The following is a 23,977-nucleotide window of genomic DNA, read 5'->3' as shown; positions in this document are numbered from 1 at the left end:
TCTCCTTCAGGCAGATGAGGAGTTGGGGGCAGAGAGGGGCTGTGCCCCCTTGCCTCTGGCAGCTGAGTCTCCAGCCAGGCCAGCCCCACTCTGGGTGCTGTGCAAGGCCCAAGCCTTGGCCAGGACCATGGAGGAGTGATGGTTTTTGGAGATCACCTGTACAGCACCTCCCTGGTAGCTGGTTAGGGGACTGTGTGTTGTCTAAGGTGGCCCCCAAGCTCCACTGGCCCCAGCAAGCTTGCACCACTCATCTGGGCTCCCACCCTCTCTTTCAGACCCAGAGATCGCACCTTCTTGGCTTGTTACTACACTACATCTTCTCTGTTACAGCCCATTGCTATGACCCTCCATCGATAGTGTGACCCACCAGCCCCGGGAACCTTCTGCACTGAAACACGGCCTTAAGCTCCCTTCCTGTGACTCCTCTGCCAGGGCTGGCACAAGTCCCTGGCACCAAGGCATATCTCAATTAATTCAGCATGCGAAGAAAAGGGCTGCCACTGCCCGCTCCCACTCCCCATGGGCTGGCTTCACCAGCTGAGAGGAGCTCCCAGTGCCTCCATCACGGCTGTCTGCGGGGGAGAGCGGGGGGAGCCCTGCAGCTGGGAGGGAGCTCGCAGCGAGACTGTCCTTGCTCTGACCCCAAAGGGTGGGAAGAAGGAGACAGGGATGAGACATTCCAGCCCCTTGCTTCTAATTTAATAAAACAACAGTGAGAGAAGTGCAGGGAGGAGAGGCATTTAACCCCTTGGCAGCTGGGTTCTATTGGGTGAGCGGGTGCTTCATGTCAGCTCCTCTCCAGCTGGCAAAGACCTCAGCCAAAGCACTCTTGCTCTGCTGTCCTGCTGCCCCACTCCTGCCAGCACACTGGTTCACCCGAAAGCCCCGCTGCCAGGCTCCCCACCATCACCTGCAGGTCTGTCTTCATGAGCGAAGCCCCGGCCTCCACGATGTAGTGGCAGATAGTGCGCTGGCGTAAGGCTGCAGCCTGGTGCAAGCTGGTTTCGCCGCTGGGGAGGAGAAAGCGGGAAATGTGAGTCGTCCCCCCTGAATAGGGACAAGCAGCACATGCGGGTGGCAGCAAGGGACAGCAATTCAGTTGCAGCGGGAGCTCGCGGTGGGTCTCATGTTTGTTCAGGCAGCCCTGGCAGAGGAGGACGTGCTGCTTGGGGACGGTCAGTCCAGCGTGGACTGGGAACCGTGGCTGGTAATTAGAACAAGGCCAGCTGGTAAGTGCCCAGACAACTGGTCACCTCACAGAGGGTCTGGCCAATAGGTAATGCAAGTCAGTCAGCAACTTACTTCTCCTCCTCGGTGGCATCGAGGATTTCTGAAGGGGCTGTGGAGAGAAAGTGCAGGGCAAGTAAGACCCAGCTGCAAGGCAGAGACAGACCCACCTACTCCCCAGTCACACTCTGCATCTTTCCATAGCGGCTGCTGTTTCTTTCTATGCTGCCTACAAAGGTCCTGGCTCCAAAACACTCAGGCCAGCAACAGCATCTGAGCCCAGCTGAGACCAGAGAAGAATTGTTGTGGACTCATTACAGAGAAATATCTAAATGAAAACAAAGCAGCCTGTACTTCAGTGGGAGCTGCCAGAAGCAATAGGTCAGCTGGCCTGAAGGCAGAAGCAGGACACTGAGAAATGTTTCCCAGAGATATGCTGGTCCCTGCAAGGATAGGACCACACCATGTAACAGCCATAGGGACACCCCAATGCTGGCAAACAGATTCTAGGGAAAGCCCATACACCAGAAGGAGTATGTATTAATAGCAAATGCAGAGGGAAGGGATCTAAGCCCAGGAACACACCCTCCAAGCACAGGGTTGGCCTTTTTCAGCTGCCGGGCTCCTTTGCTAAGGGTGGCCCTCTGGCCTCAGCTCACCATTTTCAATGATGTATTTGACGATGTCCTTGCTCCCTGATTTGACAGCATGGTGGAGGACGGTCTGGCCTGAGGAGTCTCGCACCATCAGGTCTCTTCCAGCCCGGTGCAGCTCTTGGAACTACAGAATTGCCAGATTGCTCAGGATGAGTTGCCTTTCACAGCTGCAAGCCCCAAGCCTCACCATCCTGTCCCAGGGTGCCCAGTTGGTTGTGTGGATATTTGGGGCCTTGTGGGGAGCTTTATCCAGCTCAGCCACACCCCCAAGTCCCTTCCCTCCATGTCTCCCAGGGGAGGAATAGGGCTTCTTGCCAGGAGCCTGTCTGTTTTCCAGCCACTGCTCCTGGAGGAAGGCCCTCAACAGGAGCTGCTCCAGGGCAATCGTGGTGTACAGCCAGCAGGGCTTCCCATAGCCCAGGGGACACGCAGCCGAGCGGGCTGTGGGGCCAGCACCCAGAGGCAGCCCTGGCTGCACATCACAGCAGGCAGCAGGAGCACCCACCTTGCAGAAGTTGCCACTCTTGGCAGCTTCTATCAGAAGGTCATCTGCAAAGAAGGAAAAGTGGGTTTGGGGTCAGAAAAGCCTAGCTGCAATGTCATTTATTTAACCCTGGAGCCAAGGACTGGGTACTGGCAGCTCAGCAGTCAGCTGGAGCTCCTCCAGGTGCTAACCCTTTGGTTAGTCTGGCTTTACGTGACTCACCTTCAGGCATGTACGGGACAAGCCAGGGGAAAGAAGGAGACCCCACATAGCTGGGGGCACAGCCAGACCTCAGCCCCAAGGAGGCGCATGTGCAGGGGCAGCCATCTCTGCCCCCGGGCAGGATGACTTGTAATGGAAGCAAGGAGCAGATCTGGGCATCAGCCAGTGGCCGAGACATCTCTCACCCATGACTCACTCACACTTCCAGGCACTGGGTTCCACTCAAGCTCCAGTGAACTCTTTCCATTTGCTCAGCTCAGTGAGGCCCCTGACCTTGTGCTCCCACCTCTCAGGCTCCCACGATTGCCTGGCAGAGACAGGCCCTCAGCCTAGCCCACAGTACTGGCTCTGCAGGTGGGGGATTAACCCCTCGGCCATGCCAGTTCCCACACGGTCAGTCGGGAAGGCGCCTGGCTGGGCTGCTCCACAAATCACTGTCAGGTCTCTCCTCCCCAGCTGTGGGCTCACTTGCCTGCTGGGATCTGTGCTCCTGCCTAGCACATGCACAGCAGAGCTCCTGTTTGCATGCCAGGGAAAGGATAGGCCAAAAAAAATGTGCCAGGGACCCAAACCAGTGCAGCCTGAGAGGAGGTGCGACAGGCGGTGGGACAGGACTCACCTTTGTGCGAGAGGCAGTGTGCAGGCTCAGCACTGGAAGAGAAGAAGAAAAGGCATAACTAGCCCTGCCTCTCCTGGCAGATCATCCAAAAGGGCATGTTGCAGCTGGAGGGACAGCTGTGGACAAGACTGCCCACGGCAAATCTCCAGCAGGTAGGAGAAGAGGCAGGCCAAGGGACGTCGTTGCTCTTTGGCCACACCATCTGCTTCTTCCCCAATGTGGGTTCTTCCCTATCTCCACTCCATTTCTACTGCTTGACCCCACAGCTGAGCCACCTGGTGTTGCCCCACTACCTCCAGTGGCACTGGCTGCGGAGCAGGGAGAACAAGACATCGTCTCACCCCTTGTTCTAACTCTGCACTGAATTCCCACTTGCTTCCAGGGAGCCTCCCTGTAATCTGGCCCAGGGATCAATGCTATGAAGCCAGCCCTGGCTCACTGCCCATCTTTCCTGAGGCGTAGCACCCCCATTCCAGACTCACCTTGGGGCAGGAGAGGAGGGTGAAGTAGAGGAAGAGGAGGGGAATGCAAATAGGTGTTCTGTGGGTGTGGCAGACGAATCAACAAGGTCAGGCATAGCAGGAGAGGTGCCCACGGTCTGGGTGATCACCAGCTCTGGGTCCAGCACATAGAGCTCATCCTGAGATATTTCTGTCACATAGTTGAGGTGCTCCTGAAAGGCACAAGTCAGCCTCCTCAGAAGCAAGACCTGCTTCTGTATAGCTCCATCTCCCATCCCCTCACATCCCAGGCCTCGTGGCCTACCCACTCACTCAGCAGAATTATGGTGGCTCAGAGAGTCCTAGGACCTGTGCCCGGGAAGCCTCTGTGTCTCCTCCCAACTTAGCAGCTGAGCCGTACATCTCCATCTCATCTCCATGTCCCCCTATCGACATCACTAGGGAAAGTATTTATTGCTGCGTAAGACAATCTCAGTTGCTGGGTGCCCTGGCCAGACTTGCTATGTTGCTATTCCTTAACCCCTCCACTGCAGGGTCCTGCAGGCAGCTTCTGATCCAAGTCTCTGTGCTCCCACCTACACTACCTCCCTTTTCCACAGGAATCTGGAGGTGCCGGGGCTGGTCCTCAGCCAGGCCCACCATGCCACCCCTCCGCTGATGCCCCAGGGCAGGGCACTGATGTGAGACATGGGTGTCCCCAAGGCTGAGCCTGCCTGTTGGTCCATGTGAACGCAGGACACCCAAGTTCCTTCCCAGTAGATGCTGAGGGGGACAATGGCGGAGGACGAGGCTGCACTCACCTGCGCACGGTCTATCCTGTAGAATCGATCAGCCGTGGTTGCTGTAAGACAGGGACAGAGTGAGACAGAATGATTCTTGGCACGGTATGAGGGAGACAGCCCCTCTCTGTCACCAAGTGCTAGCAAACTAACCAGCCGCTTTGTGGCCTGCATGGAGGTCACAGCAAAGCAAACAGCACCCCCTCACCAGGAGCAGCCCTGCTTCCCTTTGGGACCCTGCTGTTCTCTTTACCCACGAAGCAGCCCTTGGGCTGACAGACCAACATGCCCCTCTGCATTTGCTTGCTATCTGTTCCTCAATGACTCCTGGCAGGAAGCCATAGGGAAGGCAAGAACACACCTAGCTGATGCTCTGGCCCTTCTAGGGGCTTCCAGGTACTCCAGCATTAGCCCGAGCAGATGAACTCAGGACTGTGCTGTGTACATCGCAGCATTCAGTTGCACCAGGTGAGGAACTACTCCAATTTAACATGGTGCATCTTGTTGCAGAGTTCCAAGAAATGGGAGCACTTAGTGGGGCTGTGAGAAGAGGGAGCTGAGCCTCCCACTGACTTGACTGAATAATGTGCCACAGACCACCACAAGGTGATGTCAGAGATTGTGACTGCCAGGTACAATGGAGCACACCACCACCAGTTGTAGGTCCAAGTTCCTGCCTCCTAGAACAGCGGGACAGCTTCAAACCAGCCTCCAGCCTGTTGCTGGCAGCACCCTGTATGAGTGCATCCCTCTGCTCATCCTTCTTCCTTAGGTAGATCCCACATCAGGAGAGGAACTCCTTCAACACCAATGGAGCAAGTGGCTGTGCTGGAGCCAGACCCATGCAGCTCACCAGGGGAGAGCAGGACAAGCAAGAGCACAGTGCCAGGACAACTGGGTCCCCACACATAAGATGGCACTTCCTCCATGTCTCAGCAGGCTGCTGGTGCATGCCCAGGCGAGGTTGCTGTGGTGGGACCCCTGGGGAATTCTCTCCACAAACACAGTGGGGACAGAGTAGAGTGAAAGAACCTCATGTATACTGTCCTGGCTGGAGATTTACAGACAGTGAGCTGCTGCTGAAGGCCTGTAATTCAGATGCTTGAATGAACCTACATTGTCTTCAGTGAGGCTCTGGCCTCTTTCCTGACACATTTTCCTGAGCCCAGAACCTGCTGCTGGGAGACCAGCAGGATGAGAGAAAGTGGTCCTGGTGTGGCAGCCCTGGTAGTCACATCTGGGAGCAGCAGTGCCAGCAGCCCCACACGCAGGGCTGGGACCCCAAAGGGAGAAGCTGCATTCTCTCTGCCCAGCACAAGGTTTCCCAGGCCCCACTCTGCAACCCACAGCTGTGCCCTATGTCCTGCTGCTTGGGAGGCAGGGAGATGAAGTGCCACCAGCAGGAATTTCACAGAACCACAGTATGTTTGGGATTGGAAGGGACCTCGAAAGATCATCTAGTCCAATCCCCCTGCCGGAGCAGGAACACCTAGATGAGGTTACACAGGAATGTGTCCAGGCGGGTTTTGAATGTCTCTCTGGCTTATTTCCTTCAGCCAGTTCTCAGTTCACCTCACTACCTGATCGTCCAGACCACACTCTCTCAGTTTAGCTGTAAGGATTCTGTGGGAGACTGTGTCAAATGCTTTACTGAAATCAAGGTAGACCACATCCACTGCTCTGCCATCATCTATCCACCTCATTATGTCCCCATAAAAGGCTATGAGGTTGGTCAACCACAACTTCCCCTATCCTTGATACGCCTTGAGATGGCACCAAGGACAAGTTGTTGCATCACCTTTCCAGGGATGGAGGTGAGTCTGACCGGTCTATAGTTACCCAGGTCCTCCTTCTTGCCCTTTTTGAAGACTGGAGTAACATTTGCTTTCCTCAGGCACCATTCCCGTTTCCCAAGACTTAGCAAAGATGATGGAAAGTGGTCCAGCAATGACCTCAGCCAGCTCCCTCAGCACCTGCGGGTGCATCCCATCCGACCCCATGGATTTATGGATGTCCAGGTTGCTTAATTGCTCCCTAACGCAGTCCTCATCAACTAAGGCAGACTCCTCCATTGTCCTGACTTCCTCTGTGGCCTCAGCGGTACAGGGCTCCCCAGGACAGCCTCCGGCAGAGTAGACAGAGACAAAGGCTGCATTCAGTAACTCTGCATTATCTGTATCTTCTGTCCCCAGGGCACCCACCTCATTCATCAGTGGGCCTACATTGCCTCTAGTGTTAGTTTTATCTGCTATGTATTTGAAGAAGCTCTTTCTGTTGTCTTTGACCCCTCTCCCCAGGTTTAATTCTAAGGAGGCTTTAGCTTTCCTAGTTGCCTCCCTACATCCCCTGACAACAGCCTTACATTCTTCCCAAGTGGCCAGCCCCTCCTTCCATGATCTGTAAACTCTCCTTTTCCACTTGAGCTTGCCCAGCAGTTCCTTGTTTAACCACACAGGTCTCCTGACTCCCTTCCTTGACTTCCTACCTGTCGGGATGCTCTGATCTTGAGCCTGGTAGAAGCAGTCCCTGAATGCTAATCGACTATCTTGGGCCCCTTTACCTTCAGGCAGCCTTGCCCATGGGATTTCCCCTAGCAATTGTTTGAAGAGGTCAAAGTTTGCCCTGCTGAAGTCCAGGGTTGCGATTCTGCTTGGTATTCTGTTCCTGCCACACAAGATCCTGAACTCAACCATCTCATGGTCGCTGCAGCCAAGGCAGCCCTCGACCTTTACTGCTTCAACCAGACCCTCGTTGTTAGTGAGGATGAGGTCCAGCAGTGCACCTCTCCTAGTCGGCTCCTCCACCATTTGCATGAGGAAGTTATCATCAATGCACTGGAGGAACCTCCTGGTCTGTGGCTGGCTGGCTGAGCAGTCCTTCCAACAAACATCAGAGTAGTTAAAATCCCCCACAACAACCATAATTGTGAGGCTGCTCTCAGCTGTCTGTAGAAGGCTTCATCAACTTCCTCACCCTGATCTGGTGGCCTGTAATAGACACTCACAACAGTATCACCCCTGCCAGCCTGCCCCTTAATTCTCACCCACAGACTCTCAAATAGCTCCTCATCCGTGCCTGGACAGTACTCAATGCATTGTAGTTGCTCTCTCATGTAAAGAGCAACTCCACCACCATGCCTGGCTGGCCTGTCTTTCCTGAGGAGGACATAGCCATCCATGACCACATTCCAGTCATGTGGGCTGTCCCACCATGTCTCTGTAACTGCCACCAGATCATAATCTCCTGACCGAACACAGGTTTCTAACTTCTCCTGCTTATTCCCCATGCCATGTGCACTGGTGTACAGGTGTTTCAGGGAACAAGCTGAGCACACCGATTTCACCCTAGGGGGATGGGAGGCCTCCTGGTCTTCATCAATTCTAGAGTGCTGCCCCACTGGTGCAAGCCCACCTACAACCCCATCCCCCTTCAAATCTAGTTTAAAGCTTTCCAAATAAGCCCTGCTCCTTTGAGTCTCTCAGCCAACTTCCAGGTATAGAGGGGGGAGCTCTGGAGCCTCTTGGCCAGTGAAGGCAAAGGGAAAGGAGAAAGTTACTTTCAGGCAGCAGAGAAGCAACTGGAGCCCAGCAGGGACCCTCTCCCATAGCACTGGGATGCTTATGGTGAGCCTGGCTCCCAGCATGCTGGAGCAGGGGGGCCCCCTGCCTGCATGACACAGGAGAGCAACCCCAGCAATCCTGCAGTGACAGGACATGTGCCACCAACCTGCCTTCAGCTCTGGGGACAGAAGACCAGCAGATACCCCTTACTCCACTTGTGGTCAGCAGCCAGAGACACAGCCTGGGGTGAAAAACTGCTGCACTTGGTTGCGAAGACCCCAATATCCATGAGTCCCAATTCCCACGTGGCTCTTAGAGGCTTGTCACTGAAGGTCTGTCCTCTCACTCCCCCAAATTCAGATACAGTCAGCACTCCCAGGGGAAGATGATACTCACAGTCAAGGAAGCACCACTTGGGCGACAGCTTCTGGGATGACAGTGTCTTTGGTTTGGCTCCATCTCCCTCCTGCATTAAAAAATAGAGGATAAAGTCATGTCTCTTGTCCTTCCCATCTCTCCCCAGAACATCTCTCTTGCTTTGAAAGGTCCCTGCAGACATGGAAGACCACAGCTGTCTGGATGGCAAGGGGAACTTGAACAGAGGCACAGCACACAGAGATGGGAACCAGCACAGGACAGACTGCAGGTGACACACACCAGCTCGCTGGAAAGAGAGGTGCCAACAGGATGAGCCCACAAGACCAGCACAGTGGACATGACAGGTGGGCCCGGGGGACAGAGCGAGGCCATACACACCTGAAGGAGCAGGCGCTCTAAAGCAGAGGGCTGTGGAGGGAAATCCTGCAGAAAGGCAAGGTGTGCCATTACAGCCTTTGTCTGAATGACTCCCCAGCCCCTCTTGTCCCGTTGGGGTTTGCTTAATGTGCTGCCACAGCTGGCTTTACACACTGCCTGGCCAAGGTCCCTGGTCTCTGCTCTGCTCTGAAGCCAGAGCACAGTGTTTCCCCATGGAGAGAGAAGGGGTAAACCACAAGGTGACTGTGGAACACCAGCCTTGATGCACAGCTTTAGAGGTGAAGGAGGTTGCAGAGGCATCAGTCTACCAGGCTGACACCATAGGAAAGCATTACGCTCTAAGCCCTGGAGCTACTAGTCTGTCTGCATGTCCCCACCAGTGCCTGGGAAAAAGGCGAGCAGGGGACAGGCAGCAGAGCAGGCAGAGCAAGCAGCAGAAGCCAGTGTGCCTGCCTGGGCAAGCTGCTCTGCAACTCAGCCCTTCAGGACACTACACACACTCTGGATGGGATTCCCTCAGGCACAAGAGCCAGTTAACTGGGGACTGAGCAAGGTCTCTGCAATCTTCTGTGAGAAAATCAGACCAAGCAGTGTGGCACCAGGAGGCAGGCTGTGGGCTGAGAAGGCACTGCTCACCAGGAGCAAGGGTTACACAGCCCATGTCTGGGTCATGGACACGCACTAGCACGCTGGCAGGAGCACAAAGTTTAGTACTTGCAAATGAAAAGACCTGGAGGGGGAACAAGCCTAATCTAGACACCTGGGGGCAGGGAGAGCTGTGCCAGGTAACACAGAACCTGCAGAGGGCTGAAGGAACACAGCACAGCAAACAAAGGGACAGAGGAAAGGCCTCCCCAAACACCCGGGTGGTGACATGTCCCATAGGATGTGTGCTGGGTTCTTCCACTGCCCCCTTATTTTTCTGGGCCCCCGACACTCTGCCTAGAGAACAAGGTCAGAAGAGCAGCACTGAGAAAGAAGTTGCCAAAGAGTAGGCAGCAACAGGCCATGCAGCTTGGGATCCTGCCTCCACAACATGGTGAAGGCAAACTGGAACCTGCTACAAGAAGCGGGAGCACGTATGTTGGTGTGTGCAGGTCAAGGAGGCTCAGAAATCCCCTCCCTGAGCCCCTCCATCCTTGGCAACCAGCCATGACCACTTCCCATGCAAAGCCTCACCTCCTGCAGCCTCTCAATTTGGGTCCGGCACAACTCCAGGTCGCTGTCTCCTGGAACCACGATGATCCCCAGTGGCACAGCTGCACAACAGGGCACAGACATGACTCAGGGAGCAGCCTGTGTCCCATCCCCAACACCTAGCCCAGCTTAGCTGAGGGCACCGCCAGACTCGGGGGCTGTGTCTCCCACCCCATAGTCACTCACAGGCTTCCTTGAGCTTCTCCTTGTCATAGTGCAGCACCTCATAGTCATGCATGCTGATTCGGCTCACCCGGATCCGTAGCCGCTCGGGCACTGGCTGCTGGCTGTATGCAGCGGGGATGGAAAGGGGAAGGTATCAGGAAATTACAGCCCACTTTCTCCTTATCCCACTCACCCCTCCAAAACAGCCTATAGCAGAGTCTTGTACACAGACTGGGGTGGGGAGCTTGGCACCAGCCGCTTCTCCAGGATCAGGGTCTGGCCATACATCTGTTACCTGATCCCTTCCCAGGCCCTCCTTGAGAGAGGATCGAAACGCCTCTGGGAGTGATGGATCAGTCTCATCCCTTTCCCTCCATCCCTTCTGCTTTGAAGAGGAGGTGGCAGATTGATCTGAGGAACCTACTCATTGAGCAGAGGCATGGAGTTGCGCCGCTTGGTCTTCTGCACCATGTTGGCTTGGTTGCGCAGGGAGATGTGGATGCTAGAAGCCGCCAGCTTGCAGGGCTCTCCATCTACCTGCATAGGGATGGCCTTGGCTGTGGTGAGAACCACCTGCCGGCACTGGCACAGACGCTCCCCATGGCCACCGACCTGCAAGGCAGCCTGTGAAAGGGTCCAGAGTAAGAGCAGAGCATGGACTGAGGAGTGGCTGACTCATTGTCAGCCAGATGTTGCGAGTAAACCAAGTTCTGAGGGTGTCAGGCCTGGTCACTGTGGGAAGGGATCCACAAAGACCAGGGCATGACAGCACTTTGCCTAAACCTCAGAGAGCAAACAGTGTCACACAGGCCAGCACCACAGCTCCTCCGGAGGGACGCTGTGGAGCTGGGAGGCTGGCTGACACCCAGTGAATGGGACCAGTCACTCCCCTGGTTGTTGGCTGCAACCAGCAACAGCATTGACTCACCAGGGACGTCATGGTGAAACCAATAACTTCAATGCAGCCATCATCGTGACGCTGTGGCTCAAAGTCATGGTGCTCCCCGGGGTTGCCCCAGGGCATGGTGCCTGCACAGTACCTGTGAAGAGATGGTGAGCACTGCAAGGACAGGCACCCCAAACCCAGGTAGGGATCTGTGGCATGGAGTGAGGAACCCAGCACATGAGGGCAGGTCCTAGTGCTGCTCACCTGGGGATGTTCAGGAAGACCAGGCACTGGGGCTTCAAGTCCTGGATCTTGGAGGTCAGGTCTGTCCCATCACACTGGAGACAGCACAGGGGTGTTCAGGCTGCTGAATGAGGGGGCCTGGCCCACCCTACCCACTTGGGAGAAAATGGGCTCCCCTCTTTCCTCCCTACAGTGCCTGTCTTCCAAGGCAGGGGAAGCTGATGCTCCCAGGAAAGACATCCTCTCCCCAACCCAGAGACACTCAGTGTGCTCCTTGCCCCTCCACAGCCCACCCCTTCCCCAGCCCACAGCATCCCTGCACACTCACAACCAACTTGACATGCTTCGCCAAGTCCTTGGAGCTCCCAGCGAGGAAGTCAGAGAAGGCCGTCTGCCAAGACAAGAGACACTGTTAGCATCCAGATGTGCACCAAAATGAGCAGCCAGGAAGCCTGACACCGACTTTCAGACCTCAGTTGTTGAGAGGAGCAAATCCCTTCCTTGTACACTGGCAAAAGCCCTCTTCTCTCCCCCTACCAAAACAACCTGATCCATTCCTCTGATCATTTTGCGTACCAAAAACCTTGAGGCACCTCAGACCTTCAGTAACACCTCCCAGTACTCCCTTACCAGCCCAGTCCCAGGTTTAGGGAAGGTGGGTCACCTCCAGGGAGAGACTCAAGTCACAAGAGACAAATTCAGTCTCAAGCTGTAATGAAGTACCACGAAACAGAGCTGATGTGACCCCATTTAGTGACACCAGGACAGCAAGGCCTCTCTTACACAGATCATAGAGTGCCCTTTAGGTTTAGCTGTACAGAGAGGATGGGAACCATAAGCAGGAGAGATGTGAGATGGTGCAGAGCAGCACTGGGCCTTCAGTACTGCTGAAATACCCATCACTCAGTCACCTGGGTAAGAAGGTAAACTGAGGACGGGGAGATGGATGAACAAAGGTGACACTGAGGCACAAAGCTCTAGAGGTGAGATACAGGAGGGCAGCATAATTAGCCAGAGAGCTGCAACTGCCCCAAGGTATAAAAGAAAAGACCAAAGTAGCGCGGGGACTCTACGGAAAGGCTTCCCATTCCTCTGCAGAGGGGACAGCCTGCCTCCTGACAGCTCTGGGGAGGTCCAGGCGGGTGACCATCAGTGAGCCAGAGAACAAGAACAATAGTGGCAGGAGATCAAGACAGCAACTGCACCACAGGCCAGAGAGCAAGCTGTACCACCAGCAGCACTGGCAGCCAAAGAGGAGCTGCAGCTCCCAGGGCTGCAGCCTTTCTCCAGCTTCAGGGAGGGCCTCAGCTTGGCCTCATGTGGAGGCCCGTGTTAACTTGGATGAGTGAGCTGAGGGTGCGGACAGGAGCCGTGGCCATACCCATGCTCCAGCTGACGCTAAGGCTGCTAATGAAAGCATGCACAGATATCCTCCACACACTCACCCCAGCATAGAACATTTTATTCCGAAACCGGCTGTTGAACTTCTCCGGGTTGGCCTCTAGGGAAAGAAGAAAAAAGTCCAGGTCATTGGCCTGCACACAGAAATACTTCACTTGCCAGGTCTCCCTAGACACAGCTCTGCAGCCATCCTTGGCTGGAAGGCAGCCCGCAGCTCCCCTCCCATACAGTGACCCCTCTTCCCACTCCGCAGCCTCCACTTGCTCCTCACATTTTACCTCCAGGCCTGTCCCTGGGGCAATCCTCTTGTTCCTTTTCCTGAGGAACGTTTTATGGGCCCACCTCTGGGGCACTCCCTCACCACAGAGCCTGCCCCTGCCTTGCCACGTACCTCTGGATTCATGGAACTCCAGTGTCACCCGCGCATCAAAGCCAAGGCTGAAGTAGTTATTAAAGACATCCAAGGGGAGCTGAAATGGAAAGGAGGAAAAAGGATGAGGACGCCAGTGTATAGCCCCAGCAAAGACGAGATCAGGCTATAGCAGAGCCATGTACACTGCTCAGGAGGCTGAAGAAGTGCACTTGCCTCCCCTCCAGGAAAATACAGAGGTCACCAGCCTGAGATGACAGATTGGCCCCTGGCTCCTAGGGGTAAGAGATGTAGCCCAAGGGGACAAACCTTGCTCTCTCAGATACCTGCAATCACCCATGTTTCTCCTAAAGAACCAGTCTCAGAGGAGACTGGGCTTACACCTGTTGCAAGCTGTGGTTAAAAACCTCTGTTAGACATTCAATTCTGATCTCTACACATCTCATCATGAGTGCTGTGGGTTACAGCCATGAGAAGAGGAGTGGAAGTGAAGAAGGGAGAGGGAAACACCAACCCAATGCTGTAGCCCCAGGTGCTGGGACAGCCTGAGCCAGTGGTTGAAGAAGAACACAGACCCTCAGTGCAGGGAATGAACACAGAGTGGAGGTGTCCCACCTTGTCTGTGGCCACCTCATCCTTTTCCTCAGGGTTTGCATCAGGATTTGGCTCCACATGGAGGTTCCAGCGATCCAGCTGCACAATGTTCCCATCTTCCACATGCGACAGAATCTTGGACAGAGGCTCATCTGTGTAACCCTGGTGAAGAGCAGGACTTGGTAAGTCTCCTACCTGCCTCCTGCAGAGATTCCCGAGAGAGTGGGCTTTGGGAAGACATCCCAGAACAAAAAGATGTGGAAAAGACTGATTTTACTTGAATGCACAACAAAGCATGACTTTAAGTTTAAAACAACACATTTTCCTTCTGAGGATCTCCCAAAGTTAGAAATAAGAATTGCTTTTGTTAATGTCCTAATAGATTATAATCTAATGCAGAATAATTCAAAAGTCAGAAGAACAGTAACATCCAAGTGGCACTTATTTGTTGGTCTGTGTACAGGGAAAGTCAAAACACACAGCACATGCAAATCCCCACTCTGACAGCAGCAGGCTCTTGTGCCCATCACTCACCCCACCCCAGTTCAGCGTCCTGGCCAAGTCGTTTCCTGTCCCCAAAGGTAGGATGGCCACAGGAGGAGGTGGGTTGAGGCGTAACTCGTCCAGAATGGAGAGTATCCAGCCCACCTGCTCAAGCAAAAGAGCACAAAGAAACAGCTGGTTATTTCACGGACTGGCAGGCAGGTGGAGGTGACTGAGAGCACTAGTGATGGCAGAAGCGCAGAGAGGGGGTCACCTTGGCCACCACCAAGGCTCTTCAGTCTTTAATGCTCCTAGCAGGTGCTGCAGGAGATACCACTAAACCAGTGAGGACACTGGCCCCCCAAAGGGCTACAAATCCAGAGAGGACACAGACAAGCACTCCCTGGAGCAGTGCAAGAGGAGACTTGCTGTATCAATGTCATCAGCTGGACCACGGACACAGTGGGCACATTTTGCCCTATTCTGGATTACATACAGCGAGCAGGGCTGCTGCTGGCACTGGCAGGGCCTAGGGCGAAGGGCACTGCAAGCATGAAGGGGCTGGGGGACTCACCGTGCCATCTCCCCCGCACGCCAGGATCCGGAGGTTGTGGACCTTGCGGTACAGCTCCAGTCTGCAGGGAATGGAGTGGGTAAGGACGGGAGGGCAAAGTCACCATAGGTGTTACACAGTGGCTGCAGGGCTCCCTGCCCATGCAGCGCCCGTGGCATTCACAAAACCATGTGTGTCCCCCTCCCCATCACCACAGCAGTTCACAGCAGTGGGCAAAGCCACAGTAGCTTTGGCTTCACCAGCTCTTGTGTAGGAAGAGCAGGGTGTCCACAGTCCACGTACATGGTGATAAACTGAAACGCAGCAAGCAGACAAGACTCAAGTGACATTAATGGAACGTAATGAATTAGATTTGGGAATGTCACCCCACAGCTGGTCTCTTTGTCACTAGCCTTATCATTAGACCAGCCCTCCAGCAGGAAACGCTGACCAACTGCAAGGTATCCTAGAGAGGTCTCTCAAAGTATGAAATTATTGGGATGCTTTGTGCAAGGTATCTATGGAGCACCCAGCCTTCACGAGCCATGGGAAGAACTCAAAGAGAAATATGTGGAGCAGAGGTGGTGGAGAGAAGGGGGCTGCTCCATCAGTACTCACGCCTCCTTGGGTCCACCCTGGCTGAGGTCGAAAACTTGCCGTGGGTTGAGATACCACATGAAGGACTGGATGATCTTGGCTCCCTGTCAGGACAAGGAAGACTTCAGCAGGGATCAGGAGAAGGCACCTGGTCCTGAGGACAGGCCAAGACAATAGCATCCTGGGGAGGACTCAGGAAAAGCCTGGCCTAGGTGGGAATTGCCAGGCAGCAAACTGGCATTGTGGGGGTTGCCTTGCATCTTCTGCAGCTGACACATCACAAAAACCATGCTCAATCCTTAGCAGTCAAATGGCCATGCCCCCACAAAGCTGCCTTCTCAGGGAGATGTAGGACGAAGCCATACCTGATTCCCACCGCTCTTGGGGTTCACAAATACCAGCAAGGGCTTCATGAGAGGAGCTGGCATGGGCTTGATGACAAAAGGTTTCCACCTCCCTTCCTGCAAGAGACACCACAGGTCCTTCAACAAACACAGGGAAATGCAAACTCCTACCTCCAGCTAAGCCCTAACATCACATACAGTCAGGAGTGGGTGGAACATAATGTCCCAGCCACCCCGCAAGCCTCATAGCTGGGATTTGCCCTGCCAACAGGCACCCTGCCCCCACCTCAACCTCCTTAAATGCAGTGCAGACCTGGCAAGGCCCCTTTGTCTTCCGATCCTGCTCCTCGCTGCCCAGCCCCTGTACTCTTCCAAGACAAGGGCGTTCCCTGTCCCCCCATCTCTTACCTCGGCCCCCTTTTTGCTGGATTTCCGCTTGAATGATGTCCTCTTCTTCTTCTTGCTAGATTTCAGTGGATTCTAGAGAGAAAGGAAAAAAAAAACAAAGAACTTGGTGAGGAGCTGCTGGGCAAGCAGAAGTTGTGAAAGAGCCACAAGAGTTGAGGTGAGTTACCTGGGGCCGTCGGACCCGCAGAATCCAGGTGGGAGGAACGACAACAGCAGCATGAGCCCCCAGCGAGCAGGGCTCTTCGATGTGTTGCAGCATGAAACATGAGACTTTGCTGTGATACTGGGGAAGGAGAGGAGACAGAGAGAAAATGCAGCTGCTCAGTTTGCTGGGGACAGTCAACTTCTGCTCCTCCCAGCTCCACCATGCCAGTGCAGGGAGTGCGGGAGGAAACCACGAAGAAATTTTGTAGTGGGAAAGCAATGAGGAGAAAGTTTCTCATAGGAACTCCCAGCTACCACAGTACAGCCCCTCCTAGTAAGAGGAGCTGTTAAGGGCAGGCTGCAGAGAAGCAGCCCGGGGAGTCCCAGCAGAAAGCAGAGGTCATTAGATGCACAGTAGGCTGGTAAGACATTCAACGGGGTCTTTGCTCACCGCTTGCTTGCACCAGGAACAGCTGATGGCTACAATCTCTTTACTGTGGAAGGCAAACTTCTGCTGGAAACCCTGCGGAGTGAAAGCTAAGAGGCTTAGGGAATTCCCTTCTACAATCCCAACAGGACTTTCCCACCACCAAGAGAGATGTTAATAAAGAGAGCATGCCCACAGTTGGAGCCCTCTGGATCCCTGTTAGATAGCTCAAACCACCACCATGGCACTAGGGAGGCCACTGCGCTCTGTAGGGGTGTCCCTATTGCCCAAGGAAAGCATGCAAGGAAGACAGGCCCCTCCAGGACTGATTTGGCCCAGAGGGAGAACAACTCCATGTGGGAAGCACTTATGCAGCACTTCACTGTGCAAAACAGGGCAGGCGTTTTGGTGTTGCTGTAGACTGCAGCTGCCAAACAGAATAGTGAGATGTCTTTGGTCCCCAGCCCTGTTCTTATCTCTGGTTTGACCTCAACTTTCTTTTAGGCTCAGAAAGAAAAAAAAATATAGTCCTCCTACCTTGCCACACTGTCGGCATTTCCCTTCCTGCCGCCTCCGGTGTACCCAGTGATGCCGGACAACTATGGGCTAAATGGAAAAGCAAAAAATAATTTTAAAAACAGAAAGTGAAAGGCTCAGCGTGTGAGAGAATGCAGGAACAGGCAGGAGGAACAGACCCAGGCCAGCCAGGACCTCTGCTCTTGCAGCACGCCCATTGCTCACATGCACCAGTCCCAACCCTCTGGCAGAAGGCAAAAGTAAGTGAAGGACAAGTAAAGGAGCTGGACTAAGAGCGACATGGGAAGGAGGGCTGCACAGCAGAAGAAGCAAAGGAAGAACAGAAAGAAACGTTTAAAGCAAATGGTGAAAGCTTCACCTTACCAGATCACACTGGCATTTCTGAGCAAGTAGCCCTGGGTTTGAGTACCTGTTGCCTCCTGCGTCTGCTGTGTCCACACAAACACAGTGTGGGGGCAGCAGCTGTGTGACCACAGCGGCCCACGACTGAGCCATCCACACCCACCCCAGACCACTGTGTGGGCTACTCTGGCTCTACAGGCTGGAGAGTGAAGCACAAATGCTGACAGGTGCTTCCACCAGCACAGCTCAGCAGACAGGTCTCAGGCCACCGCTTATGCCCAGCATATTAACACATGGACTCAAGGAGTCTGACAGCACCACTGTGGGCAGTGTCCACTGCTACCTGGAGTATCTGCAGCACCGAGGTCAGGGCTGAGCAGTAAAGCAAGAAGTGAGCCCATATTGCTCCCTTCCAAATTGTGGGAGACTTGGGGACATGCTATTTGCCATAGCTTCCTCTATTTGCTTGGGGACCAGCACAAGGGGGAAACAGCTCTCCCAAAAAACACTGTTTTCAGGCTCGCCACATGCAGATGCAGGAGCTTTAGAACATGCAAACCAAGAGATGCGCTGCATTTGCTGCCTGTGAGCTCCTCACTCCTCACACCCAGTCTGCACTGCTGCCTTGCAAAGAAACATCCCTTTTACTGTACCACCCCCTTGGAGCCAGGAGTGCATGATGCCTGTACTCTGATGGGCAATGTGCTGGCAGCATCTGACATCTTTGCCACTGAAATGGAAAAGTGCGGGGCAGATGTGGGCAGCACCCGAGGCACATCTCTCACCTCCCGTACGTTCCGGGATCCTGACTCCCTGAAGGAAGGTTTGCAGCGGAAATTTATCTGTAGATTGAACACACATGACAGGAATCAGTAAAACCTTCATACCCAAAGAAAACCTACTGGAGTTGACTTTACTACAGCAGGCCCAGAGCCTCTGGAGGTGTTTGGTGCTTGCCATGAAACCCCTCATATATCTCTGTTACTGAACAAAACGGGGCCTGGGGTCCCAAACAAGTCACTAGATGCTCCTTTTAGTATTGTCTCCTCAGAACACCCCTCTTTGGAATGACAAATTCCACTTCCCCAATCTTCTTGTGTTACACTACCCAAGAGGAAGGGCTCCCAGAAAAAGGCTGATAAAGCTTTGCAAGCCACAGAGAGCTCTTAACAGGCTCTACTCACTTTCTCCAGCTGTTCAATGCAGGGTGTATGCACTACAATCTTGCAGGCTGCACACTTACGCCTGGAGAGAGGTTTTTGCTGGAGGATGAGAATAAAAAAGGAAAAACATGTGTAAATAGCAGTGTTCAGAAGCCAGCAGGCTCAGCCTCCCGTCACATCTCCTTCATATATTTCAGGATGCAGAATAAGCCCTATAGGAAAGTTAGACACTACGTAGACTCATTGCAAGTGAAGGGATCTAAGCAAGTGCCTAGAGCACATGCTCTCAAGTCTGGGACAGAGCAAGGAAGTGCTCTCCTGCTGTCCTGCAGTCCTTATCCTCTTCTGACATTGCCTGAGAGCACCATAGAAAATGGTCTGTGAGGTGCTCACAGGGCTCCCATGGTAGCCCCCATGGACAGGCACAGGAGGGCATCAGTGCTCCACATACAGCACCACAAGCAGGACTGAAGCCTGCAAGCTGGGAGGGAGAACTGTAGCAACCCTGTACGATCAGTGCTGCCTGCACTGGAGGCACCAGGAGGCACCAGGCCTGTGTCTCTAGAGCTCACTTTTCTCCTCTGTTGAAAGAAGATTTAGATTGCCTCTCTAAGAGTGTAGAATTCCAGCAGTCTCTCCCTGGTATATCATCATATCACCTCTGGGCAAGCAGTAATCCTGCATCACGTTCCCATTGCAAACTGAGCACCAGTGCTGACAGAGACTGGGGACGTAGCCCTCCAGCAGGCAGAGGTAAAAGGGACACAGTCCCTGCCTTGGCAGCCCCCAGACTCCTGCACGTCCCCGAGCAGAAAAACCTTCGTGGTGGCCCTGCTGGGCAGCAGCACAGCCTGCATCTGCAGCCCTTGCCAGGAGGCAGGTGACCCCCAGTGACTCACCAGCAGCTTTGCCATACAGTTCTGCTCCCCAACGTAGCAGAAGTCCCCAGAGACATTGGTTTCAAACCAGATGTGCTCCCCATAGACGGCAGTCTCCTGAAAGGCACAAGACAATATCTCTGAAAGCACTTCCAGATGGGCAACTGAGGCCCTAAAACGCTTTGTGTGAGGGACAAGGTACTGGACAATGCTGGGGGGTGGGAAGTCGGAGCTAGGTGTAGGCCAGGAGACAGGATGCACAGAACAACTAGGGTCAACATCTGGACAGAGGAAACCTTGCAGAGCTGCTGCCATGGACCATCTCTTGGAAACAAGAAGGCCCCAGGAAACCACCTCCAAGATCTACAGCCAAGTTGCAGTGTCCTGCACAGGTCAGCTGCTTTCATCTCCCCTTGAGAGAAGACATCAGGGCAAATTCAATGTAGGGGACTCTCCTGAAACAGCTTCTGTTCTAGGATCTCAGGGCGCACCTTGAAACCTGCTGGGCTTTGCCTGCAAAGGAGCAGGGCTTGCTCCCGCTGCTTGGCCCCAGCCACCAGAAGACCTCAGCTGCCAGAAGCAGAAGAGCTGGCAGCAGAGCAGCTATACTATCCTCCCAGGAACCACCTGTGCCTGCACAGACTCTCCTTGCAGCATCAAGGGGTTCTGCCAGCAGCACAGATGCTGGCACCAGCTGGTGGCAAGCAGGGAAGCCATAAATGTGTCATAGTCAAAGTCACCCGGGAAGCTTCAGCCCAGGAGGAGCCTGCTGCTTCTTGGCTGGGATCCCATTCCAGGCAACACCCATCAAAATGCGCTACAACTTACGCTCCAGTCCACAGTGCTGCGTATCTGCCTCTCCGAGTCGCTCCTCAGGGCTAGTGCTGGATTTGGCTGGGCTACCATGTGCTGGAGGCTGGACTTGGCAATAGCTTTCCTGGAAGACACAAGAGGGTTGGCTATTAGATCAGGGGAGAAGGCATATGGGCAAAGCACAACCTGCTTCTAGAAGGGACAGTGAGACTGGAGCAGAAAAGCACTCTCAGGACCAAGTGGCTGGAAGTGAGACAAACCTCCAGCATCCCTGGCCAAGGAATACCCAATCCTGGGAGGCAGCCCTGTGGGCCAAAGGGGTGCTGGCCACATTGCTGATGGCTCAGCTAAAGATACCCTGTACCCGGCAAAAGGCACAGGCTGGGCCTGCTGGGTCAAAGCCCTTGGTGATGACAGGTCTGTTACAAAACAGCCTGGGACACTCCACCAAGCTGTGGAGCTGCCTTTGTAGAGACAACCCAGAGCCCTTGTTCCCCACAGCTCTCCCAGGTGAAGGCACCTCAGAGCCTGAGGTGTTTTTGGGGACCAGTACAACCAGCTGGAAAAAAAGCAGTCATCTGTTCGGGGCTAGTGAGCTTCTCCCAGATGTGCTAGCATGGAGGAAAGGAGCAGCAGAACTGGCCAGCTGGAGAAGGTGTGTATCTCCAGCCCACGGCCAGGTTGCACAGAGAGCATCACAGGCAGCGCTGGCCCCAGTGGGAGATGCTCAGGAACACGAGCAGCATAGTGCCCCTTCCCTCCTGCTCTGCCGAGCCTGGGTCTGCATCCAGCCTCCCCACCCCGAGGCATCCCTCACTGTTGCCGCCGCCATACATACAGCAGCCGGGGGCTCCAGCTGTCCGGGGCGGCGCGGCGGGCGGGCTCGGGTCCCAGGCACTCGGGGAGGGCGGCAGCGGGGTGCCCGGCGCCTTCCGGCCCCGCGCAGGACTGGGCCAGCAGCCGCGGGCGGCCGGCGGCGAGCGGCCCGGGAGGCCGCGGGGCGTCGCTGGAGCGCCGGCGCTGGCTGAGGCGGCGGTAGCGGCCCTGCAAGCCGTAGGCGGCGCGGCCGTACGCGCACTCGGTGGGCAGGCGGTGGGAGGAGACGCGGCGCAGGCAGCGGGGACCCCGCGACAGCAGCCCGGCCTGGAGCGGCCGCAGCCGGGGCAGCATGGCCAGCCAGCGCTCCTCGGCACAGCGCTCGCCTCGGCCCCGCTCGGCTCCCGCCGCCGCGCCATCGCCGCCATCCTCCGGAGATTCGGAGCCGGAGCTGTCGGTGCGGGGCGCCCCGTCCCCCCCCTCTCCGGTGGGGACGAGGCTGGCCAGCAGGACGGAGGGACCCACCAAATGGGCGTCGATGGCTCGTCCCCGCCCCCCCCGCTTCGTCTGGACGGCGAACCTCGGGCTGAGGCAGGGCGGCGTGGTGCTGGAGCGGCGGCGGGGGCCGGGGCGGGGGCGGCGGGGCAAGCCCAGGCAGGAGAGCGCGGGCAGGGGGGCGGCCGAGCCGCGGCGGCGCTGGGCCAGCGAGGCGGAGGGCAGCCCGGCCTGCGAGCGGCGCCGCGCCTTGCCCGTGGGCACGGCCACCGCGCTGCCACGGCGCGGCCCCTTCCTCCCGAAGTGCCACCTGAAAAAGGTTTCCATCGCACCCAGACGGTGGCTGTTAACAGAGACCAGGAATTAAATAGGCTCCTCTGTGAGTTCCCGGGCTGGGCTACAGGGTTCAGGGCAGCGGACAGAACTGGAAAGCAGGGGACATGCGATGCCACCCAGGGTGCGTGGCAGGGCTGGGACCCACTTGTTGGGGAGATGCACCACTGCGGCTCCTGCTTGCTCCTTGAATTTCACGGCTCAGACCAGGGTGCTGCAAAGGCAGGGTGGGTGTCACTGCCTGGGTGGGACCCCCTGCTCACCGCTGTGGTATCAGCAGAGCCCCTGCAGCCCACGGTGCTGGTCAGTCCTGGCGACCACCCCCACCTCTCTCCTGGTGCTGGTCCACCCGCTTTCCCCGTGGGAACTACTCTGGCTAAGCACCAACCTCATCAGATTTGCAGCAAATAGAAAATAAGCCTTTGCAAATCCTAAAGAAGAAAACCAAACAGGCAAGTAAAAGCAGGCAGGCAGATTTAGTAGAAGCTGACTGGGAGAGCTGGAGGCTGGAAGAGCTGGAGTAGTCTGCAGGAAAGCTAGGAAAATCATCCCATCCCTCCTGCGCAAAACTTCCCTGTCCTGGTGGAAAGAACTTTACCAAGGCTCTTGAGCTTTCCCTGCCCAGCCTGAGGGCAGCTTGACAGGCTGCACAGAAGTTGCAGCAGTTTGTGGAAAGCCCCAGGACACAGGTGGAAGGTCCTGCAGCAGTTTCAGTGCTGGCAGTTTGGCATGCAAAAGCTAGGGTGGAAGGGGCTGAAGCTGGCTTGCTCCAGTGCTCCCCTCCTCTGAGCTAGTGCTTCGCTTCCCACTCTCCAGCCTCTGCCTCACTCATATACTAGAGAGGATTTATTTGAAGTCTATTTAAAAAAAACCACCAAGACCCACAGTTTGGTAGAAGCAAATTTCTCACTCTTCATTTGCTCCCAATGCAGGGAACTGGATCATGGCAGCCTGCAGGCACACACAAGCCACCACTGTCACTCTCAACAATTTGCATGGTGTACAAGGCGGCTCCTCTACACATCACAAGGGTACGGGCACACCACTCTCCACTGCACTATGGATGGCATCTGCTGCACTCACTTCTACCTTCCTCCCTTCTCATGCTCTTTTATGCACTTGCTGCAGGCCAGCAACACCAGAGGACCTTCAGAAGAACACCCTGTCCCAAACCTCCACTGCCCTGAGGTCCACGCAAACAGGCAAATTTGTCAGATGCTTCCCTTTTTTCTTTGGGATATGCATGTACAATGGGACATACGTGTTGTTTTCTGAACTGCAAACTGAAGCTTTTGCTTAGTGCTGGTACCACAAGCAACCCGTTGGGCTGTACCTCTGTTTCTTCTGGAGGAGTACACAGCTGAGTTGGTATTTTTGGAGAAGGTCAGGCTTGGTTGGGTCTCCTCCAGCCTGATACACAACAAACTTATTGCCACGTCTATGTAAAGCAGCGCAACAGAGGGCGGGCAGTGATGCCCTCCAGAGGAATCTGCAGTTCAGAGAGCACCATCAGGGCAGCTCAAGCCTGGCTGAACTAAAAGCAAAAACCAAGTGCCATGTCCTCAGAGGGATTTCTCAAGTCCCACCACAGTGAGCAATGCAGGTGCTTCCAGGGCTACCTGGCCACCAGCTAACAATCACACCACCAAGACCCATGCAGCTTTGCAGAGGGCAAAAGTATGTTTTGCCGATAACCCTGCTTCCAGCCCGTCCCCAGCCCTGCAGTGTTCTATTCCTGTTCCTTCTCCTCACCGTCTGCAGGGTGGTGCACAGTAAATGACGATGCACGGTAAACTGCATCATCACCAATAGGTGTTAAAAATTGTTGGAACAAATAAAACATTAGAAAACCCAAGAGAGAACACTGCCTGGGTGTGGCACACTGCAACAGACCCTTCTTTGCCAGCTTTAGCTGCTGGGGGACACCTACTGTCCATCCCAAATGAGCCGAACATATGACCCCTCCTGCCCCAGATACTCCACTAGCATGAAGCTGCTGTACTGCTTGCCGAGCTGCTGCTATG

The 23,977-nt window shown here is 55.1% G+C and overlaps 1 protein-coding gene across 3 annotated transcripts in view; it reads right to left on the bottom strand.

Moving 5' to 3' along the window:
• The window catches only part of DGKZ (diacylglycerol kinase zeta), a gene marked incomplete at both ends in the record, with an annotated part of 44,147 nt that overhangs the window by 1,549 nt on the left and 18,621 nt on the right, over positions 1 to 23,977 (bottom strand). Inside the window, 31 exons of one of the 3 annotated variants that reach the window (XM_080345441.1) lie at positions 911 to 1,010; positions 1,303 to 1,339; positions 1,887 to 2,007; positions 2,389 to 2,432; positions 3,209 to 3,240; positions 3,691 to 3,881; positions 4,470 to 4,510; positions 8,405 to 8,474; positions 8,765 to 8,809; positions 9,944 to 10,023; positions 10,148 to 10,248; positions 10,551 to 10,750; positions 11,055 to 11,166; positions 11,277 to 11,350; positions 11,584 to 11,646; positions 12,701 to 12,756; positions 13,048 to 13,126; positions 13,642 to 13,782; positions 14,155 to 14,268; positions 14,678 to 14,738; positions 15,275 to 15,357; positions 15,619 to 15,714; positions 16,006 to 16,077; positions 16,172 to 16,288; positions 16,601 to 16,672; positions 17,114 to 17,182; positions 18,241 to 18,297; positions 18,640 to 18,717; positions 19,518 to 19,613; positions 20,325 to 20,433; positions 21,148 to 21,962. In XM_080345441.1, coding sequence (XP_080201567.1) covers positions 911 to 1,010; positions 1,303 to 1,339; positions 1,887 to 2,007; positions 2,389 to 2,432; positions 3,209 to 3,240; positions 3,691 to 3,881; positions 4,470 to 4,510; positions 8,405 to 8,474; positions 8,765 to 8,809; positions 9,944 to 10,023; positions 10,148 to 10,248; positions 10,551 to 10,750; positions 11,055 to 11,166; positions 11,277 to 11,350; positions 11,584 to 11,646; positions 12,701 to 12,756; positions 13,048 to 13,126; positions 13,642 to 13,782; positions 14,155 to 14,268; positions 14,678 to 14,738; positions 15,275 to 15,357; positions 15,619 to 15,714; positions 16,006 to 16,077; positions 16,172 to 16,288; positions 16,601 to 16,672; positions 17,114 to 17,182; positions 18,241 to 18,297; positions 18,640 to 18,717; positions 19,518 to 19,613; positions 20,325 to 20,433; positions 21,148 to 21,947 — 3,411 coding nt within the window. Of the gene's footprint in view, positions 1 to 910; positions 1,011 to 1,302; positions 1,340 to 1,886; positions 2,008 to 2,388; positions 2,433 to 3,208; positions 3,241 to 3,690; positions 3,882 to 4,469; positions 4,511 to 8,404; positions 8,475 to 8,764; positions 8,810 to 9,943; positions 10,024 to 10,147; positions 10,249 to 10,550; positions 10,751 to 11,054; positions 11,167 to 11,276; positions 11,351 to 11,583; positions 11,647 to 12,700; positions 12,757 to 13,047; positions 13,127 to 13,641; positions 13,783 to 14,154; positions 14,269 to 14,677; positions 14,739 to 15,274; positions 15,358 to 15,618; positions 15,715 to 16,005; positions 16,078 to 16,171; positions 16,289 to 16,600; positions 16,673 to 17,113; positions 17,183 to 18,240; positions 18,298 to 18,639; positions 18,718 to 19,517; positions 19,614 to 20,324; positions 20,434 to 21,147; positions 21,963 to 23,977 lie in introns of those variants that run through there. The other 2 variants (XM_080345442.1, XM_080345443.1) reach the window with 2 other exon arrangements.

This window comes from Nesoenas mayeri (assembly GCF_963082525.1).
Source record: "Nesoenas mayeri genome assembly, chromosome: 5".
Classification (NCBI taxonomy): domain Eukaryota; kingdom Metazoa; phylum Chordata; class Aves; order Columbiformes; family Columbidae; genus Nesoenas; species Nesoenas mayeri.
This window is presented reverse-complemented; position numbering and strand designations above follow the sequence as displayed.